Consider the following 19,707-nt stretch of genomic DNA (forward strand, 5'->3'; position numbering starts at 1 on the left):
GCTCCAGCCTAACACAACCTGGGCAGGCCTTGGGTGACCTCTTCTACACCAGCCAGAAGACGCCTTCACGGTGAGTACCAATGTACCTTTCTCAGCTGGTGTAGGAGGTCACCCAAGCTTGGGACATACTACAGCACCAACCATGGGAGGGGAAATACCCAAACTGGAGCTACTGACCTGGAAGGACCCGTTGCAGGACCCTCCGACCAAATGCTGCTCTGGCAGCTTCATTTTCATCCAACTTGTAATGCCTTGAAAATGTAAAAGGCGATGACCAAGTAGCTGCCTTGCAAATCTCTTCAAGGGACGCCGGTGAAGATAACACAGAGGAAGTGGATGCAGATCTAGTTGAGTGCGCCGTAATCTGACCAGGCACTGGAAATTTCTGGGCTTCATACGACGCCGTAATGCATGAACGGACCCATCGAGCTATAATGGCTGTAGAGACCTTGCATCCCATCTTAGAAGCCTTAAAGGCCACGAAAAGAGCATCTGACTTACGAAAAGCCTGCGTCCTGTCAATATATATCTTCAACGCCCACCTGACATCCAGACGGTGCCACTCCTTCTCCGCAGGGTGACGACCATCCGGACAAAAAGAAGGTAAGTAAAAATGTCCACCTCACGATGAAACAGAGTTTACCTTAGGGATAAACGAAGGATCTGGGATAAGTCTCAGAGTCCTTAGAGAAAATACACAAATTACTCTTAACTGACAGAGCCTGCAATTCAGAAACCCTCCTGGCCGATGTTACAGCTACTAAAAAGGCCACCTTCCAGGACAAAATCTGCAATGACATCGATCAAAGCGGTTCAAATGGCAGAAATTGCAGATTCCGCAAAACAATATGCAAATCCCATGACAGAAAACGATGGCAGACCGGTGGAGACAAAGCTGCCCCCCTCAAGAATTTGCGTAGAAGAGGGTGCCGTGCCTGAAACGAACGTTGATGAGGAAACAAAATTTGGCTCAAGCACGCCGCCTGGCGTTTAAGCGTGTTGGGTTTCAGAACAAGCGCAAGGCCGTAATGAAGAAAATCCAGTAATTCCCTCAACCTGCACTTGTCCAGCTGCAGGGAGCGCTTTGCTGTCCAACTCACAAAACTACACCAAGTCGATTGGTAAATCTTGTTGGTTGAACACTTTCTATACACAAGGATTGTTGCAATCACCCCCTCCAATAGATGTTCCTTCCTTAGGAGAGACCTCTCAGCTTTCACGCGGTCAGCTGCAACCAACCCGGATCTGGATGATAAATCAGACCTTGACACAGCAGCTCTGGGAGGGTCTGGCAATCTGAGTGGATGACGTCCAAGTCGACGATCTTGGAAAACCAAGGCCTTCTGGGCCAAAAAGGTGCAATCAATATCAGTGATGCCCGTGACCCCCACAGCTTCCTGAGGCAACAGGAGAGCAGCGACACTGGAGGAAATGCATACAGCAGACACGGAGGCCATGGCACCAATAGCGCATCTGTCTCTTCTTCCCCCTACGTCGAAAAACGTGAGTAAAACCTCTGAATCTTGGTGTTCTGAGGATATGCAAACAAGTCTATCTGAGGACACCCCAGCTGCTCTGTCAGCCACTGAAATACTTGAAGGTGCAGGCCCCATTCTGCCGACTGGATCTCCTGCTGACTTAGCCAATCTGCCCGAACATTGGAAATTCCACTTACGTGATGGGCCAGAATGGATATTAAGTTGTTCTCTGCCCAATCCAACAACTCCAAAGACTGAAGGAAAAGAGATCTTGACCTTGTCCCCCCTTGCCTGTTTATGTGTGCTTTGGTTGAGATGTTGTCTGTACAAACTAAGATGTTCCTTCCCTTCACCAAGGGTGTGAAGGCTTTTAGGGCCAGAAAGACAGCCTGCAGCTTGAGCCAGTTTATGCTGTGGAGCGACTCCTCCACCAACCAAAGCCCTGGGCAGACTTGTTCCGACAGTAAGCCCCCCAGCCCGATAGGCTGGCGTCCATCGTGACCATCACTCTCTTGGGTTCTATGAACAGCTTGCCCTTATCTAGATTCCCTGGGCTGTCCACCAACGAATGGACTCGTGAAGAGACACTGAGAGAGGAATGTTCTTATCGTGTTTGAGAGCAATCCTGTGCTGGTAAGGGAGGAGAGCCCACTGTAACTGGCGTAGATGAAACCTCGCCCAAGACACCGAGTCCATAGCCGCCACCATGAGACCCAGCAACCTCGCTAGATTGAGGAGGCTGGCCCACAGTCTCAAAGCAATCGCACGAGCCAGTGACAATAAGACCTCCATACGATCCTGTGGCAGAAACAGTTTGCATACTGAGGTGTCCATTACCACATCCAGATGACAAAGGCTCTGTGTGGGTGTCAGGTGACTCTTGCCCACATTTATCAAAAACCCAGGGGAAGAAAACACAGACATTGTTCTGGACAGAGCCGACTGAACTGCCCCTTCCGAACTCGCACAGATGAGCAAGTCATCGGGGTAGACCCCCTCGGTGCATAGTATGGCCACTAGTGGACTAGAACCTACATAGAAACTCGGGGGGCTGATGAGAGCCCGAAAGGAAGAGCTCTGTACTGATAATGCCTCCCCATGTAGCAGAAGCGGAGTATGTGTCGACTGAGTGGATGAATGGGGATGTGCAAACAGGCATACTGGAGATCTAGTGAAGCCATGTAGTCCCCCATCCACAATACCTCTGAGATGGTACGAAGGGTTTCCATCCTGAACCTCCTCTTTATCACAAAGCGGTTGACTGGGCATAGGTTGAGAACTGCCCTGGCCGATCTGTCCTTTTTTGGCATCGTAAAAATCACAAAATGGATGCCCTTGCCTCTCTGAAAAGGTGGGACCTCCTCTATGGCCCCTATAGCCACCAGATGCTGAATGGCCATGGACAACTCCTTGTGCTTTTCCGGTTTCCTGGATCTGGGTAAGGAGGAAACTGTTTCCTGGGGGGCTGGACAGCTCCACTTTGTACCTGTGTAGGATAATGGAAAGAACATACCTGTCGTTGATGGATTCTTTTCAAACGGGCCAAAAATCCAAAAGGCAGGCCCCCACTGTGCCTGAGTGGGAGTCAGGACTGCTGCTTGGGGCCCCGCTGCTGGTTTCTGAAAGACTGATGGTTCTGCTGATTGAACCCTTGCCTGCCTTGGCCTCTGGATCTGTTCCACTGCGATCAAAAAGGCCTAAAAGGCTCCCTCTGACGAAACGGAGGTCTAAACACCCTGAAGGTTTGCGTCTGTCTACGATTAAAACTCTTGTCCTCCTTCCTAGGGGCTGATGGCAGAGCCCTGCGCTTATCCTTTGTTTCAATGAAGACCTCTTTCAGGGCCTCATTCCCAAATAGCTTCCCCCTGGCATAGGGAACAGCAGCTAAATTAGCCCTAGACGTATTATCAACTTTCCAATATTTCAGCCGTACGTTGCATCTTGCCAGGACACCTGCACTGACTGCATCTGCTGAGAATCGAACACTGTCTAGAGTATCATCCGCTGAAAAGGCAGCTGCCCTCTGCAGATGCAATAGCTTACGCCACATCTTAGATTGCTCAGTGGGTCGTTGAGTAAATCCACAAGACCGATGCTCTAGACACCAAGGACGCAGTGGTGTCAGCTCTGATGGCCATTGCTGAAGCCTCGTGGGCCCTGCGCAGTGTAAATTCCGCTTTTTTGTCTCCTGGCTCCTTAAAAGAAGAGTCCCCATCCTCGGGTACCACTACGCTACTAAGTAGGGCCCCGAAGGGAGCATCCGTAAGTGGCACCTTCAGCAAGTCCAGAGTCTCCTCCTCAAAGTTGTACAATTTGCTAGCCAATGCCGATGTACGTTTGGGAGTCGCAATAGCCACCCATTCCTCCTTGATTGTATTAGTAAAGCCCTCAGACATCACTGATTTAGTCTGCAGTACCTTAGCTTTAGGCAGAACCAAGGAGCCCTGGGACACAGCAGAGACCGGTTCCTCTGTAACTGGCTTCAGATCAAGCACAGCAATAGCCTGGTTAACTAGTGGCTGAAAATCCTCCATAAGAGAGAGCCTCTGACTGTGTAAGTTTGCTGCAGAGTCCTCCATAATCTTCCCCTCTTCCAAGGAGGAGGACCCCTTGTCTGGGTTGCCCAGCTGTGTCTCCGACCCACTGCCCCCGGGGCACAATAAATCTGGGGAGCCCTGACTCGTCTGAAGACCCCACCCCACCCCACCCCTAGGCACAGAGTCCTGGTGTATAGCCACCCTGGGCTGCTTAGCGGGCACCGTCTCCTCCTGAGAGTCTGAGGACAACACATGGATCACAGCCTGCCGCTTCCAATGCCTTGCAGGCTTCCGTGCTTTAAGTGCCGCTGCCAGTGAGACTTGAACGGCCTCCTGTATCCAGCCCTTTACAGTGGCAGCATCGGAGGAAACCCCCACATTCCCCATAGGAATAGGCCCTGAGGGAGGGGCCACATAGGGGGCACCTGCGACCACCTCCTCATCCCCTTGAACAAGTCCCGATCTCACCGGGGGAAGTTGTTCATGGCCTTCTGGGTGCTCCGATGCCCCGTCCATGGGCCCAGCGCTGCCTGCCTCATCATCCCGCACGTCTTCCCAGTCTGATTCCAACGGGCTCTGGGGCGGCCACTCCTGCTGACGTTCCTTTTGGCGCAGGCCCAGTACTTCCTGAGGCAGTCCTCCTCCTGCACGCCCAACTGCTGGAGAAAGGAGTGGGGAGGGAGGCCAAATCTCACGGGCTTACCTTGCCTTTGCTGCCGGGCGAAAGCTCTCCCACCAACGGAGCCTCCTTGTCGGGACACCTCCGCTTCTTGTGCCGCCACTTGTGTCCTGCTACGGTGGATGGCTGGTGGCATGAATTGCACCCAGTCTCCTCACCGGAATCTGGTGACAGTGAGGACCGCTGTGGCCTACTGGCGCCAGCGAGGTCCTCTGATATATCTGCCATTTTCCTTACAGGATTCACGCCCTCCCAAGTTTTTGGTGGGAACAGGCGCTGACGGGTGGATCTCTCCCTAACGGCCAGGAGTCTGAAGGTCTTCCTAGCGGACATCAGCCAAAGGGTCAGCAAGAGGTGAGGAGAGGTAACGAATAATAGAACAGACAGTAGGAAGAACAGATATGAAATAACTATTTTTTTTAAAAAAAATCTTTTTTCTTTAGTAACTAGAGAAAACTAAGAGTAGTAGAATACCAGGTGAAGAAAAGGTTGGAAATAGTCAAAAATAATAGGAATATAAGCAGAAGAGAAGAAGGGGCCTAGTAAACAAGGCCAGAGCCAGCGAGCTGTAATACAAGCCTTCTGGAGCAAAGACAAGAAGTAGAACTGAGGAGATCCGCCCACCTGTATGACTACTTCCTGCATTTTGGAGCATGTGGGGAGATGTAATCCCAAACTTGGGTGACCTACACCAGCCGAGAATGATGCTTCTCTGCATTAAAGCTACATATATTATAATTAATAATCATAAATTTGTTAACTGCCACATAAATTGTTCGCTGGGCAGCTCACAGCACATTAAAACAGCCAATAAAAACACGTAACACATTAAATCATAACAGACCAAAAGGGGGAAATACAAAACACAATACAAGAAGCAATTTTAAAAATCTTTTAAAATCAGTTAAAAATCAAATTTGAAAATCAAAATTTAAAAGGCATGAGTGAACAAAAAGGTATTTACCTGGTGTCTAAAAGAACAAAGTGATGAAGCCAGGTGAACCTCCCTGGGGAGGCTATTATATAAGTAGGGTGCAACTACTGAAAAGGCCCTCTCCCTAGTAGCCACCCCCCTCACCTCGTTTGGCAGGGGCATCCAGAGGATGGCCTCCGAAGAAGATCTTAAGGTCTGGGTTGGGACATATGGGGCAAGGCACTCTTCTCAGCTAACCTGGTCCCAAGCCATTTCGGGCTTTAAATGTTAGAACCAGCACTTTGAACTGGGCCCGGAGAAGGAGTCGGAGCAAGTACAAATGACGAGGCACTGGAGTAATATGCTCAAAATGTCCAGTCCTGGTTAATAATCTTGCAGCCCTATTTTGCACCAGCTGTAGTTTCTGGATCATTTTCAAAGGCAACCCCATGATTATGCATTGCAGTAATCTAAATAAGAGGTTACCAGTACATGAGTAACTGTGGCCAAGGTACCTCTGCCCAGGTAAGGTCACAGTTATCAGCTGGAGCTGATAAAATGCACTCTGAGCCACAGAGGCCACTTGAGCGTCTAGTTACAGTGCTAGATCAGTGAGCACCCCCAAACTGCAAACCTGGTCCTTCAGGGAGAGTGCAACCCCATCTAGAACAGGCTGGACATCATTCACCTGGGCAGAGGAACCACCAACCAGCAGTACTTCTGTCTTGTCTGGATTGAGTCTCAGCTTGTTCACCCTCATCCAATCCATTGCATACTGCTGCGTTTAGCATAATCTCAAATGTGGGAGAAAAGGACTGGTGTGTGTACAGCCCTCACATGGAGGAACCAGTCACCACAAAAAGCAACTCCTCACGGATGCAACTATCTGCTGTCCCTGTATGAGTAAAGTATGAGGAATATTTATACACTGTATTGCTTGTCAACAAAAACTTTGTGAAGTGGTTTACATTTTTAAAATTACGATGGTTTCCTGTCTTTAAAGGTAGACACCAGGAGCAGTCACTGAAGGGATGCTGTGGTGGGGTTGAATAGGGCCGGTTGTTCTCCTCTTGCAACACATAAAGATAATTCACCACTTTGAAAGGTACTGCTTTGCCAAGTTAACAGGGGCTGATGCAAGAGTGAACAAAGACTGTGATTTGTTCACAATGCTTTGCTTGTGGTTTCTCTTTCCAGCCCACACTTTTATCCACAGAAAGAAAAACAGACTGTTCTGCTGCTATCCTGTCCTTAAAATCTGTGCCTTAAACTGGCAGATAACATTAAAGATGGACAGAAAAATGCAAAATCACCATTTATTTTATATTGGACAAACAGTGTCACTGGGCTAACAGAACGACACAATAATAAATATCTGTCATATTACAACAACATACCTCATGTCTGTCAGACTGGTTTGTAGCCTTTCCAGGTAAAACTTAGTGGAAAAACTCATTTGTGTATGAGGTCAAGACAGAGACAGCCATTCAATGAACTACCTTGAAACAACTGGAATATGACAACAGCAACTGCTATTGGTGAACAGACTTAAGCACAGCCCAAACCTATAGCAGCCCCAGTAAACTGCATACAAGACTTTAAAAATGCACAAGTGCTTCCACTGGCAATACAAAAAACCCTGTTTTTTCAGCTTCTTGTCAGGAGTCTTCCACCTTTACATTGTGGAAAATCCAGCAAGCTTCTTCCTAAAATGATTCAAGCCCACAAAGGATTTCTCCAGAACAAAAAAATTGCCAAATCTAATTGCATTATTTTCATTGCTTATTATCCCACCTCTCCACATCTTCAAGCAATTTACATAAAATTAAAAGCAAAACCCTTCAAATGTCAGCTTGCACAACAGCACAGCTCTAATAAAATTATTGCCCGATTTCGATCCTGGAATTAAGAGGGGAGATATTATTCACTGCCAGCATAAAACCAGGCTTGAAATAAAGAGGTTGGGATTAAATGGTTTGTTTTTAGACTGGCAGGTGGTTAGAAAATTGCCAGTTAAAGAAAAACTGAATTTCTGCATTACCTGTAAGCGTTCCCATCTCCCTGTTGCAGGATTTTGATTATTGCTGGTGAGAAATACGCAGGATCCCTTGGACTTAATAAATATAATATAACTTTCCTTCCATATTTGTTGTCTACAATGTTGATTAAGGAATCATTCATTTCCTGAAAAACATACAAAGGCAGGAGGGGTGAAGAGAAAAATATTTCAGCTAGTGGGGGAAACTGTTCAACAATTCCAGTTCCAATCCCTTGGAGAGGAGTCAAATTTAGGTTCATAGTTTGAACTGCATTTGTGACAACATTTACATAGAAGAAAATATGCCTGAATAAATTAGTTTTGCAAAAGGTACAATTAATAAAACTTAAAGAAAAATAATGATTTTGAGAGTTCCAGGTTTGCTCATCACTTATCTTGTTCTCAAGTAAAAGAATGATCTTGCAAGCATAATTAAGACCTAGTCAGACATCTAGCGTGTAACCTTCTCTAGGAGTGTTTTTCTGCAATGATTCTCATTTCACCAACTTACCAAGCCTTCATTTCCTCATCTGTGAAACAGGAATTATTAGTATAGGTTACTGCAGGGGTTCTCAGATTTGAAAACGCAAGGCTTACTGGGATGTTGAGTTAAATAACAAAGGCTGCAAGATCGTGGCACAAGGGGACCTATTAATATTTGTAATACCACAAGGAGGATGTCAAGTTCTGAAATCAAGGCCATGCTATCGACTGACTTCTGGTTTGATGCACAAGGTTTTTCAAACCATCTTTCTGACAAATGAATGACTTTTCCATGGATACTTGGCAAAGTAACCTGATCTTGTGAATGCAATAAAATTGTAATATATCATGTACTGCCTACATTCTGTTCATGTAACATGCTACACTGTGGAAAATGTTTTGTCACGAGACGCAGCCACTTCCAAGGTGCAGAACTGGGCAACCAAGATGATCAGGGGCCTAGAGCACCTTCCTTATGAGGCAAGGCTGCAACACCTGGGGCTTTTTAGTTTAGAAAAAAGATGACTGTGGGGAGATGTGATAGAGGTCTATAAAATCATGCATGGTGTGGAGAAAGTGGATAGAGAGAAATTCTTCTCCCTCTCACATAACACTAGAACCAGGAGTCATACCAGGAAATTGATTACCAGGAAATCTAGGACCAACAAACGGAAGTACTTTTTCACACAATGCATAATCAACTTGTGGAATTCTCTGCCACAAGATGTGGTGACAGCCAACAACCTGAATGGCTTTGGAGAGGTCTATCATCAGCTACTAGTCGGAGGACTATAGGCCACTTCTAGCCTTAGAGGCAGGATGCCTCTAAATACCAGTTACAGGGGAGTAACAGCAGGAGAGAGGGCATACCCTCAACTCCTGCCTGTAGGCTTCCAGTGGCATCTGGTGAGCCACTGTGTGAAACAGGATGCTGGACTAGATGGGCCTTGGGCCTGATCCAGCAGGGCTGTTCTTATGTTTTTATAACAGAGGGACTGGGGTGTTGGGGAAGCTACCATGATCATGCAAGCAGAATGATCTATACTGGAGACTGGCTACACATTGCACCACAGGAGAGCTCTACCAGTGGATTCCCACCAACAGGAGATGGCAGTCATGTAGGCAGCCAGGGGCAACACTTGCTCTTCCTCTGCAGCTGCAGCCCACTTCACATACCCCTCCAGCTCTTTCTGCCGGGTGCTGGGAGTCCTCAATGGGCAAAAGAGCTCTCATGCAGCGAGTGCAACTTGTATGGCTCTCAGTAAAAAGGATGACCAATCATGTTCTGTCAGGATTATAAATATTCACACTCTGCTTATCAACAGAAAAGTTATCAAAGATTTGGTGATATCTTTTTATAGATATCACCAAATGATTTTATGTTTATGAAACGTAACGCGTAACACCACACACGTATTGTACACTTGGCCTCCTCCCAGTCCCCGGCTGAGCAGAATGGGGAGGAGCAGGAGACTCCTCTGCGTCCTCGGCTGAGTGTGAGCTGTGGCTGGCGGGGACTCGGAGGCATGTGCGCTGGCAGCGGCCGGCCATCCTAAGCTGCTACTTGTGCAGTGAGTCAAAGGATGGTGAGTGTGAAAGAAAGAAAACCTCACGTACTTCCAATACAAATATCAGATGTACAGATTCTCTCTCTCTCCCCCTTCCCCCCTTTCTCTTTCTTTCCACTCTTCCTCCCTCCCTTCTGTATTTTCTTTTTCTCCTTCCTTCCTTCTTTCATTTTCCCTCCCACCTTTCTTTCACCAATCCGTACCCCCTCCCTTCTTTCTGCACAGTATGTACACTTGGCAGGGATGTTGCCCTAGACGATTGGTGGTGGTCTGCAAAAACCATAGTTGCCTCCACTCCCTCCCACAACCTCTATATCGCCCCTCATAAGACATTTGGTTTGGTCTCTGGAATAACCTAGCTGCAACACCGGTAACAAAAGAGCTGTCAAGAAATGACCTGACATTATTTCCTATGAATGGTGCTGACCTACCCGTTGGACAGCAATTGTCTTTGGGTGCATTATGCAAATGAGAACCTGTCTAATAATTAAATGCACATGACAACTGGAATCACTACACCAAAATAACAGGGGAAACAGCATAAACTACTCAAGTTACATGCAAATATTGTGGTTATCTGGATTTTCCAGCAGCCATGCTTGTTTTTAAAAGTTAAGCATTTAGATACAGCTTGGCAAACAGTAGAAAGGATTCAGCACCCACTCATTCTTTTAGAAAATAATTATTTTCCAACTTCTACTCAAAAGTGTCAACTTGTTATACTCTCTCAAAACATCACTAGCCTATTATGAGTGGTGCTAAAAGTATTTAGGGAATATCCATGGTTAAAAATACTGAAATATAGATTAAAGTAATTGCTGCCAAAACTCCTTCTGAAATCATAATACTGCTAAAAGTCTTTTGAGAATGTGCAATAAAATAATTGTTTACAGCATTTTGGGGATTATGCAATAATTGCCAAATGGTACTCCACCCCCACTGAAACTGTTTGGTATGATAGTTGCTAAAGGCTTTCAGGGAGTAAGTAATGTAACAACTGCTAAAGACTATTTTTGGGAGAGCATAGTGTTTCAAGTATTTAAGACATACTCTATCTATCTATCTATCTATCTATCTATCTATCTATCTATCTGGTAGCTTCAGGCTACTATAACAGCCACTACAAACTCTTTTGCGAGTATGAAATATAAATTCTGCTGAAAACATAAAGTCACTCAAGATTGTTTGCTTTTGGACTCTAAAGGCACACTCCTCCTTCCCCTTTGCATGTGAGGCTTGGAAGAATTCTCATTAAGAGTGAGTTGGGATTACCTGTCGCACTCAAAGAGAACATTCTTGACTTATTCTAGCCAGAGTTTCAAAGACACAGGATTCAAACCTGGGACTGTATTCCAGGTTCAGATCTTGCTGAATTTTGGAACTCTTGCTAGAATAAGTCGGGATCCCTCTGTTCAGACGCAACAAATGACCTTGGCATGCTCTTACTGGAATCAGGTGGAGAATTCTTCCAAGTCTAGCATGTGAAGAGTAAAGCATGCTCCTGAGGCTAGGAGATGTTGGAAGGAGCCAAAATTTAATCCTAGCTTCACACGTGAACAACCTTGTGTGTGCTATAGGCCGAGGGGCGGTGGGAGGTGGTTAAGAGAACTGAAAGCCACTGTGTCCCCTACTTACACAATGGTGAGGGTATGCTTTAGCATAATTATGGTTTAGCATTTCCTCACGCAAGGTGCTACAACTTCAAATTTAATCAGGTGGGTCTGCCTTTCATGAGCAGAGCAGAACTCACAGAAGCTCCTGTCTACTGATTTGTGGCCATTTCCCCATCCCCTTGCCTCATTCCAGAAGACATCCACTTGGATATGGACTGGATGCAATTAGGAAGCAAACTGCTTTTCATTTCAACACACAAACTAAAGACTTTGAAAATCCAGCATGAAAAAAATGGCAAAGTTCCTGATATAATGCGTGGCTTCCCATGAACCGAACTGGGAAACCGAAAGGAGAGTTTTAGGAAGCTAGACTACTTACAGATATAATTAGCTGTTTCACAAGCTTGGTATCATCAATACAGTCAAATGCTGCCAGCAAAACCAGATGTGAGTATTCGCCCTGCAACATGAACCAGAAATCACTGTTAAGAATCAGAAAGCCCGATTATCCAAGCAGGCTGATCCAACATGCACACTAGTTCATCAATAGTGACTGCTCAGCTGAACCATGACATCAAGATTTAATTAGCAATTTTATTCCCTTGCTGGATATTTAAAATTATCTTCTTGTTCAAAGCAAGAGAAAGATCAAGTCTCTATATGCATACAAAAACTGTATGACAATCAGTTTTTGTAAACTAAGAAGTAAAAATATAACTGAGACAATCCTCTAAATTTATCTTCCTATGTGAATTTACTTGAAAGTTAAGCTCCATCAAGTTCAGTGGGACTTAGTTCAATTCTAAGCATGTTTAACCAGAAGTATCTGACTGTTGGGGAGAATACTGCATTAAGCTAAAAAGCCACTGTAATGTTATCTAGAAGTTGGTTCCATACAAATGAGATCCACTTCTAATTCCTGCTTTACAGAGTAAAGTCTTAACTATTCTACATCTGAGCTATGAATTAGCAGAATACAAATCCATTTTAGTCACACCTAACCACATAAAAGTGAGCCTTTGACTGAAGTTAATGCATAACTGAGCTGAACAAAAATGAAGTGTGCATGTGTATACACACACACCCTCTTCTCCCAATTTCTTCTTTTATTGCTGACCTTTTAAATGCCTTCACCTCCTCAACTTGTGCTGCGCAAACTGGAGCAAATGCCACAGCTGTGGCAATACTTTAAATGACAACACAATATTCTACAAATACTTACAGTAGCTACTTTTTCAACGTATGTTTTCATGGTTTTCACAATGACCTTTCTGTCCTAACAAGGGAAATGAAAGAATATTGATGAGCCTCTAATACCATGCCAATAGCTTTGTCAGCTGAATTTCAAAGAACATACTGCAACATTGGGCAAAGTTTGGTATCTGGCTTTAGAATGTATCACAACAATGAAGTAAAAATAAAACTCTAGCAACCAAGATCCCTTGAGAGATTCAAGCGATTCCTTGGAGCTCCTATTTCCTTATGGGAGACGGAAAGCCACCATGCAGAGCATACTATAACTACTATATATGTGTTATTGTACTTGTATTTTTTGGTACACTACTTTGGAAGTTTAGGAAAAGTGATATATAAATGCAATCTATAATAATCTAAAGAAACAGGATCTTCTTCAGACACTATGCAAGAACTCTTGTATAAGGCAGGTATGCACAACCCAAACTCTTCCAAGGGTCCAAGAGGGCTGTAATTAACTCATAGGCCTCACACAAAACAGCGAGCTGGTGTACAGAATAATGCTTTTTGCTCCCAAGAACTCCTGCAGAGAGATCCTGATAGCACTCTAGTTCCAATAAATTCCAACCCTCAGAAGTTACCTAATGAAGGCAAATCACTCCCTGTTCTAACTTTCCCCTCTAAAATCTGAATTTGCAGCATGCCTGCAAAGAACAATGATGAAACAAATTGCCATACCGTCTTTTTATCTAGGTATGTGACAAACCCTCTCTCTTATCCATACAAATTCATATGAGGCTATAACTGCTCATCAATCAATGGCAAAGTGCTTTGTTGCAGAAAAATGCCTTTACATGTGATACCTTGGGGGTCCCATGCCACAGGCAATGCATGGCTACTCTGGCTCCATCATGGGTGTGTGCCAAGTAGATCACGGCTTCTCGGATTGCTTCAATCATCTCCTAGACACAAAGAGTCATCATTTTAAAGAATTTGTTTGGTTTTACAGGCCTGCTCAACTTAGGCCCCCCAGCAGCTTTTGGATTACAACTCCCATAATCTCCAGTCATAGTGGCCAATAGCCAGGGATTATGGGAGTTGTAGGCCAACATCTGCAGGAGGGCCAAAGTTGAGCAGGCATGGTTTAAGAGAACACACACTTATTCCCTACAGCAAGGGTTCCAAACCTGTGGTACATAGGAACATGTACATTTGGAACACAGGTTCCAAACCTGTGGTACATAGGAACTGCCATATACTGAGTCAGACCATTGGTCTATCTAGCTCAGTATTGTCTTCACAGACTGGCAGCGGCTTCTCCAAGGTTGCAGGCAGGAATCTCTCTCAGCCCTATCTTGGAGAAGGGAGGGAACTTGAAACCTTCTGCTCTTCCCAGAGCGGCTTCATCCCCTCAGGGGAATATCTTGCAGTGCTCACACATCAAGTCTCCCATCAGATGCAACCATGGCAGAACCTGCTTAGCTATGGGGATAAGTCATGCTTGCTACCACAAGAACTATACTTCCCATCATCCCCAGCTACAATATATTGTGGCTGGGGATGATGGGAGTTATAGTTCAGCAGCATTTGGCATACCACAGCTTGGGAACCCCTGCCCTACAGGTATACAAATCGCATGGTTTTGATCAACTCTGTAAACCTCTTTCAACAGCTTGGACTGGAAAAAACCACTTCTAGTGGTTAGGATATGCCATCACACTTTAAACAACCAAAGGGTTTGCTGGTCTGTGGCTATGAATATCAAAAAGTTCAGGATGTTCTGATCCTTGCACAATGATTATATATTTAGCACTATGCAGCAAGAAAGAATTTCTATCTTCAGATATCAGAGTACAACAGGCAAAATAGGTGACCACCTTGACCCAACTTTAAAGCAAAAGCAATACATTCAAAAGTTATTATGGGTCAGAGTGTTGGAGATTAGGAATGGAGAGACCCAAATTCAAGTTCTTGTTCAGCCATGAAGCTAGCTGGGTAACCCTGGACATGGTATTATTTTTAATGCACAATTATGAAAATGTTTAATAAGTTGTTAGTAACTAAAAACAACCCCTTCCCGCAAAAAACCCTTAGGCTGTGCAAACTGCTTTTGGACTCTCCACCTAACCTCATAAGGTTGCTGCAAAACTAAAATGGGCATGAAAAGAATCATGTATGCTGCCCTGAGCAACTTTAAAGGAAGGAAATATTATTTATAACAACAAGTTGTGCTAGAAAGTGAACTGGAATGTGTATTTGAATGGGCATTCCTCTGAAAGCAATGTAATGCAGATAGACTGCACCCATCTATGCACAGATATCTGGTGGCAATTCCTGACCCAGGGAATGAAGGATCAGGAACCATTCAAGTGTGTAGATGCTGCATGGGAATCCACTACCGCATGCTCTCCTTAGCTGGGTAGGACATGCTTTGCAGTTTTATTCATTAAAGTGAAAACATGTCATCAAGAGCCATAACTGAAAGTTCATACTTACAGATCTCTGCTTAGAGGTGGCATGAGTGAAAAAGTCCAAAAAAACTTTATGTACCAATGTGTGTTTTATTACAGCTTCTCTGTAGGAAGAGAAAGGAAAAAGAGAAGATGCACAAGCTTGTAGTTACATAGTAATGTGTGGTTTTGTGAGCTGCTCTAGGAGCCTTTTGGCCCAAAGTGACATTACCATTACAGTAATAAGCAAAATGAAATATCAGTTAAGACTCCTAGTGGACAAATCAGAGAGCAACCCAGAGTCTGGGGCCACTGAAAGGTGACAATTAGGGAGAACACATTTTAAGCCAAGTAACCCACACAATTTGCTCAGATAATCATGGCACATGCTGCTGTTCTTACTTCTGAGCCATTGGAGTAAGGATCTGTTTCATTTCATCAATAATGGTGTCCCGCTTTCCAGGCTGAGCCTCTAATACTTTGTCCAGAGTTGGGTGATCTGATGACTGAAACGAAGAAGTCACTACAGTGAATTTTACACTAAAGTTATACAAGCCACAGGACAAGGCAAGATGACACTTTACATTTCAAAACAAGGCAAACTTGTAAGTTGTCAGATACTAAAAAAAGCTGGCACTGTGATCTCATTATTTATTTGATTGATAGATATACTGCCCTTCCAAAAATGGCTCAGGGCGGTTCAGGCCCAGTTCAGAAGCTCAATATATGTTCAGGAGCTCTGATACATACACGTGAAGGAGGGCAACACTGCATATATTCATTTTGACAGCTATTGTTTGAAAGGAAGATATGGTTTCTAATTACAGTGTGAAGATGAACTCCTTTTAATTGCTCTCTTATTAGAGAAAACTACAAAGTATGATATATGATACAACACATAATGAAGCAGTATTGAAGTCATAGCACATTAATATTCATAGTTTCAAACCTTTTCAAAGAACTTAATTAAGCCTTAACTTTTAAATAAGCATTGAAATACATGGATTTCTATCTAGATTTCTGAACACTAGAATTTCTAATAAAGTGACTCCCTATTGAATGCCAACCTACTTAAAAATAAATACTGACAAACTGGCAGGCCTTTTCCCAGTAACCTCTTCTATGAAATTTGTCCTTTTAAAAATTTCCCCTGCACACTGACTTAATGTTCACAGTGAGCTGTGCACAATGACCAAGATTTCTTTCTTGGTTAGACGCTGCCAGTTCATTCTCCGTCAATGTATATAGAAAACCTTATTTTTTAAACTTGAACCTCAGTTGCCATTTTGTTGCCCATTTCCACAGTTTGGAGGGATCTTTTCAAAGCTTTTCACAGTCCACAGTCCAAATTATCATTCTGAATAATTTGGTACCTATCACAGACTTGCTCTATCACTGTTCAACTCTTAACTCCAGATCATTTATGTAATTGAAAGAACAGATTCCCATACAGATCCTTGCATCGTCCCACTTCTTACTTTCCTCTACTGTGAGAGCCATTGAGTCCTAATCTCTGCTTTCCATTCTTTAACCAGCAAGTGATCCATAGAAGGATCCATTCTCTTATTTCATGCCTACTAAGATTTCCTCAAGACCCTTTGGTGAGGAACTTTACCAAAAAATGATAATTTTACAACTGGATAATCTATGTGCTTGTTGATACTGTTATAGAACTGCAGAAAGTTAGTGAGGCAGAGCTTCCATTTTAGGCATATGTACAAACCAAGGTTTGTGCACTGGTCTGAATTTGGCCCGGTTCGTGGTTCCACGAACCGGTTTGTCATGATTCAGTGGTTCAAGGGCAGCACAGCAAGCAGTACCTTTAAGAGCAAGCAAGCCGGTCTTTACCTGCATGACCACCGCTCGAGGCAGCTTCCTGCTGCAGCAACGCTCCCCAAAGCAGCCCGAGTGCACCTATAGAATGTCTATTCCATTTATAGAAGCTATGTTGATTATCCTTTTGTTCTTCTTTGTGCATGACAATCTCATCATTAACAATGCGTTTCAGCAAGTTATCCGAATCAGATGGTAAGCTAGCCAGCCTGCAGTTTCCTGGATTACGCTCTCCTGCCCCAGCCCAAACTGAATACCATCCTACTTTAGAAACTGGTACCATATTGGGCCAATTTCCAAATTACAAATATTTGTTAGAAGATCAGCCATTTCACTTTTGTGTGTTTTAAGAACTCTTGGGTGGATATTATACGGACTCAACAATTTCTTAATATTTGATTTGTTGATAAGTCCTAGGTACCCGTACAGCATTTTCCACAGTGAAGACATATGCATAGAATTCATTCATGTCTCTGCAAACATCCTATCCTTCTTTAATACCTTCTACTCCCTCATGGTTCAATGTTCCAAACCGGCCCTCTAGCAATTTTCCTGCTTATCAATCTCAATGCTTTTAACAATATGCCCCTCAAGGGTTTTTTTGCTTGCATTATATTTATTTTGCAAGTGTTGAAAAAAAAGTATTTTTTGCAAAAGTATTTTGCAAGTGTACTTCTGCATAAGTAAATTAAGTCATTATGCTCCTCACAGGCCCACCTTTCTGTATGCCTAGTAATTAAGTCACCTGCAAATAGGAGCCCCCTCAGGCTCGGATCCCTGGAGTTGTAGCCTTGCCACAAGCAGAAAATTTGTCACCCAAGGAAGGACAGTTTCCTTCTTCTGTGGAATGGCACTGGTATCCCCTCCCCCACCCCCAGTTGAGTTGAATTTTAAAAGATTCATTCCAGACAAATTAAATGCTAATTAAATATGAAGAACAAAAGGCCTTTAAAGGACAAATACAGGGCAGATACAGCCTACTTCTAACTGCACAAAGAGGAACCTTTTAAAAGTGGTGATTCTCTTTATTTAGCAGGGGGAGAGCAACTGGCCCTATCCATCCCCAGCACAACATCCTTCCATGCGTTGTTGGCATCTATAATCTATTTCTTTTTAGAGATTGTGAGCCCTTTGGGTACAGGGATTCATCTTTATTTATTATTACTCTATGTAAACTGCTTCAGGGATTTTTGTTGAAAAGCAATATATAAATATTCGGAGAAGTACTTTTTCTAGGCAGGAGCAACAGAACGTATGTTCAGATTCCAGTAGGTTTCTGAAGTGCTTATAAATGTGGACTTCCATGCATCTGGTTGCCCTGGACAACAATTCTAATGAACCCACCAAGATGTCAATTAGAATGATGTGAACTGCAGAGTTGTTTAAACACATACACACACGCTCCTAGTCTTCATAGCTGCAAAGTGAGTCCTTGCAAATGTCCTACTTTGTAACAAACAGCAAATATCCTGTATATCAGAGTACTTTGCTCCAGTTAATACCTAGACTAAAGAACAGAGAAAGAACTTGCACTGCTGGGGTGAATCACATCAGCAGTGGTGATCACAGGGTACAGGCAGGTGGGCCCAACTCTTAAGGGTTCACACCACAAAGCTATGTTGCTGTTGCATTTTCCTTTCTGTAGTGACCAGCCTCCCCCCCCTCTAAAGAGTTAAAAGGAAGTAAACCCTTCTCTTGACTGACTGATGAACTCCAGGGCAACCAATCAGTACACTAGGTAGGTGGGACCTAGAGAGCTGTTGCTGGGAATTCTGGGATGAAGAAAGGAAGTCTCTGCAGAAGAAGCAGAGGACATGTGGCAATGGAGTTTTGCTGCTGCAGGATGACTGTAGATCCTGGGAGGACAGGATTGCAGAAGGCTTGATTTTCATCAGGAGTTTGGCAAGTTCAGGGGAAGGAGCCAAGGCTTATAGCTTCAGGAAGTTTAGTCAGACTTTGTGTTAGAAACTTATATTTCTTTGTGTGTGTGTGCTTTGTATATCCCTAATACTGTTCTATTATTGTTCACCTGCAACATAATTAAAATAAGCAACACTGGCCTATGCTCAACCCATATAGGGTGCTACAAAAGACTCTGTAAACATCTAAGCGTGCCTAAATGCAACCTAAATCTGAAGCCTAAGGCAACCTATTTTTGCAATCTACTAAGTATTTTTGAGTGTATCTAAAGCTAAAAGCCTCAGACGGAACCAGTCTGTAGTAACTGAATAGAACTGGGTTTTATGTTCTTTTCTTTTTACAAGCCTCCCAGAGTGGGTTTTTAACTTGGGAAAAGGGGAGGGGGGAAGAGGATTTCTCTCTTGCAAAAGTGTCCTCAAGAGCTCAACAGCTATCAGTTTTCTCATCACGTGTAGGCATACAAGTGGAACTTTTTTTGTACTTGTCCAACAGCAAACCTAAGAGAATTTTCCCTGTGATATTCCACCCCAAATCTCAGGGAAGTTCAGGCTCTGTCAATAAGTAAGAGTGTGTGTGTGTGTGTGTGTGTGTGTGTGTGTGTGTGTGTGTGTGTGTTGGGGGTGGGGGGAAGCAATACAGAATTGATTTATGAGAAGCCCACACAGGCAGCTCAGCAGGGATGACTCGGCATTTTCCTTCCCTCATGTGAACTAGCTCTGTGACAAAGGCTTTAATTTGCTACACTTTCATATTTGTCTACCCTTCCTTTTTATCCCCTTGTAATTTGCTGCATTATTTTAAAGTGTTAGATGGAATGTGAAAAGCTACAAACAAGGTAGCCCTCGTTATTCATCGGGGTTCCATTCCGCCAATTAGTGCAAATATGGAAATCACTAATAATAAAACTTTGAGTCACTGGCAATTGGAGGGTTAGGTTCCTTGCTCTGGAAAACACACACATACAGGGGCAGAAATAAGGGTAGAAAAGCACAGTGCCTTGT

The 19,707-nt window shown here is 43.9% G+C and overlaps 1 protein-coding gene across 2 annotated transcripts in view; it reads right to left on the reverse strand.

Annotated features, from left to right (window-relative positions):
• Positions 1-19,707, reverse strand: part of PUM3 (pumilio RNA binding family member 3) — a 48,666-nt gene that overhangs the window by 17,600 nt on the left and 11,359 nt on the right. For both annotated transcript variants that reach the window (XM_053294259.1, XM_053294258.1), the window contains exons 9-14: positions 15,356-15,459; positions 15,000-15,078; positions 13,367-13,465; positions 12,532-12,585; positions 11,689-11,769; positions 7,649-7,791 (exon numbers count right to left, since the gene is read on the reverse strand). In XM_053294259.1, the coding sequence (XP_053150234.1) occupies positions 7,649-7,791; positions 11,689-11,769; positions 12,532-12,585; positions 13,367-13,465; positions 15,000-15,078; positions 15,356-15,459 (560 nt within the window). The remainder of the gene's footprint in view (positions 1-7,648; positions 7,792-11,688; positions 11,770-12,531; positions 12,586-13,366; positions 13,466-14,999; positions 15,079-15,355; positions 15,460-19,707) is intronic.

The sequence above is a fragment of the Hemicordylus capensis genome, chromosome 2, assembly GCF_027244095.1.
Source record: "Hemicordylus capensis ecotype Gifberg chromosome 2, rHemCap1.1.pri, whole genome shotgun sequence".
Lineage (NCBI taxonomy): Eukaryota > Metazoa > Chordata > Lepidosauria > Squamata > Cordylidae > Hemicordylus > Hemicordylus capensis.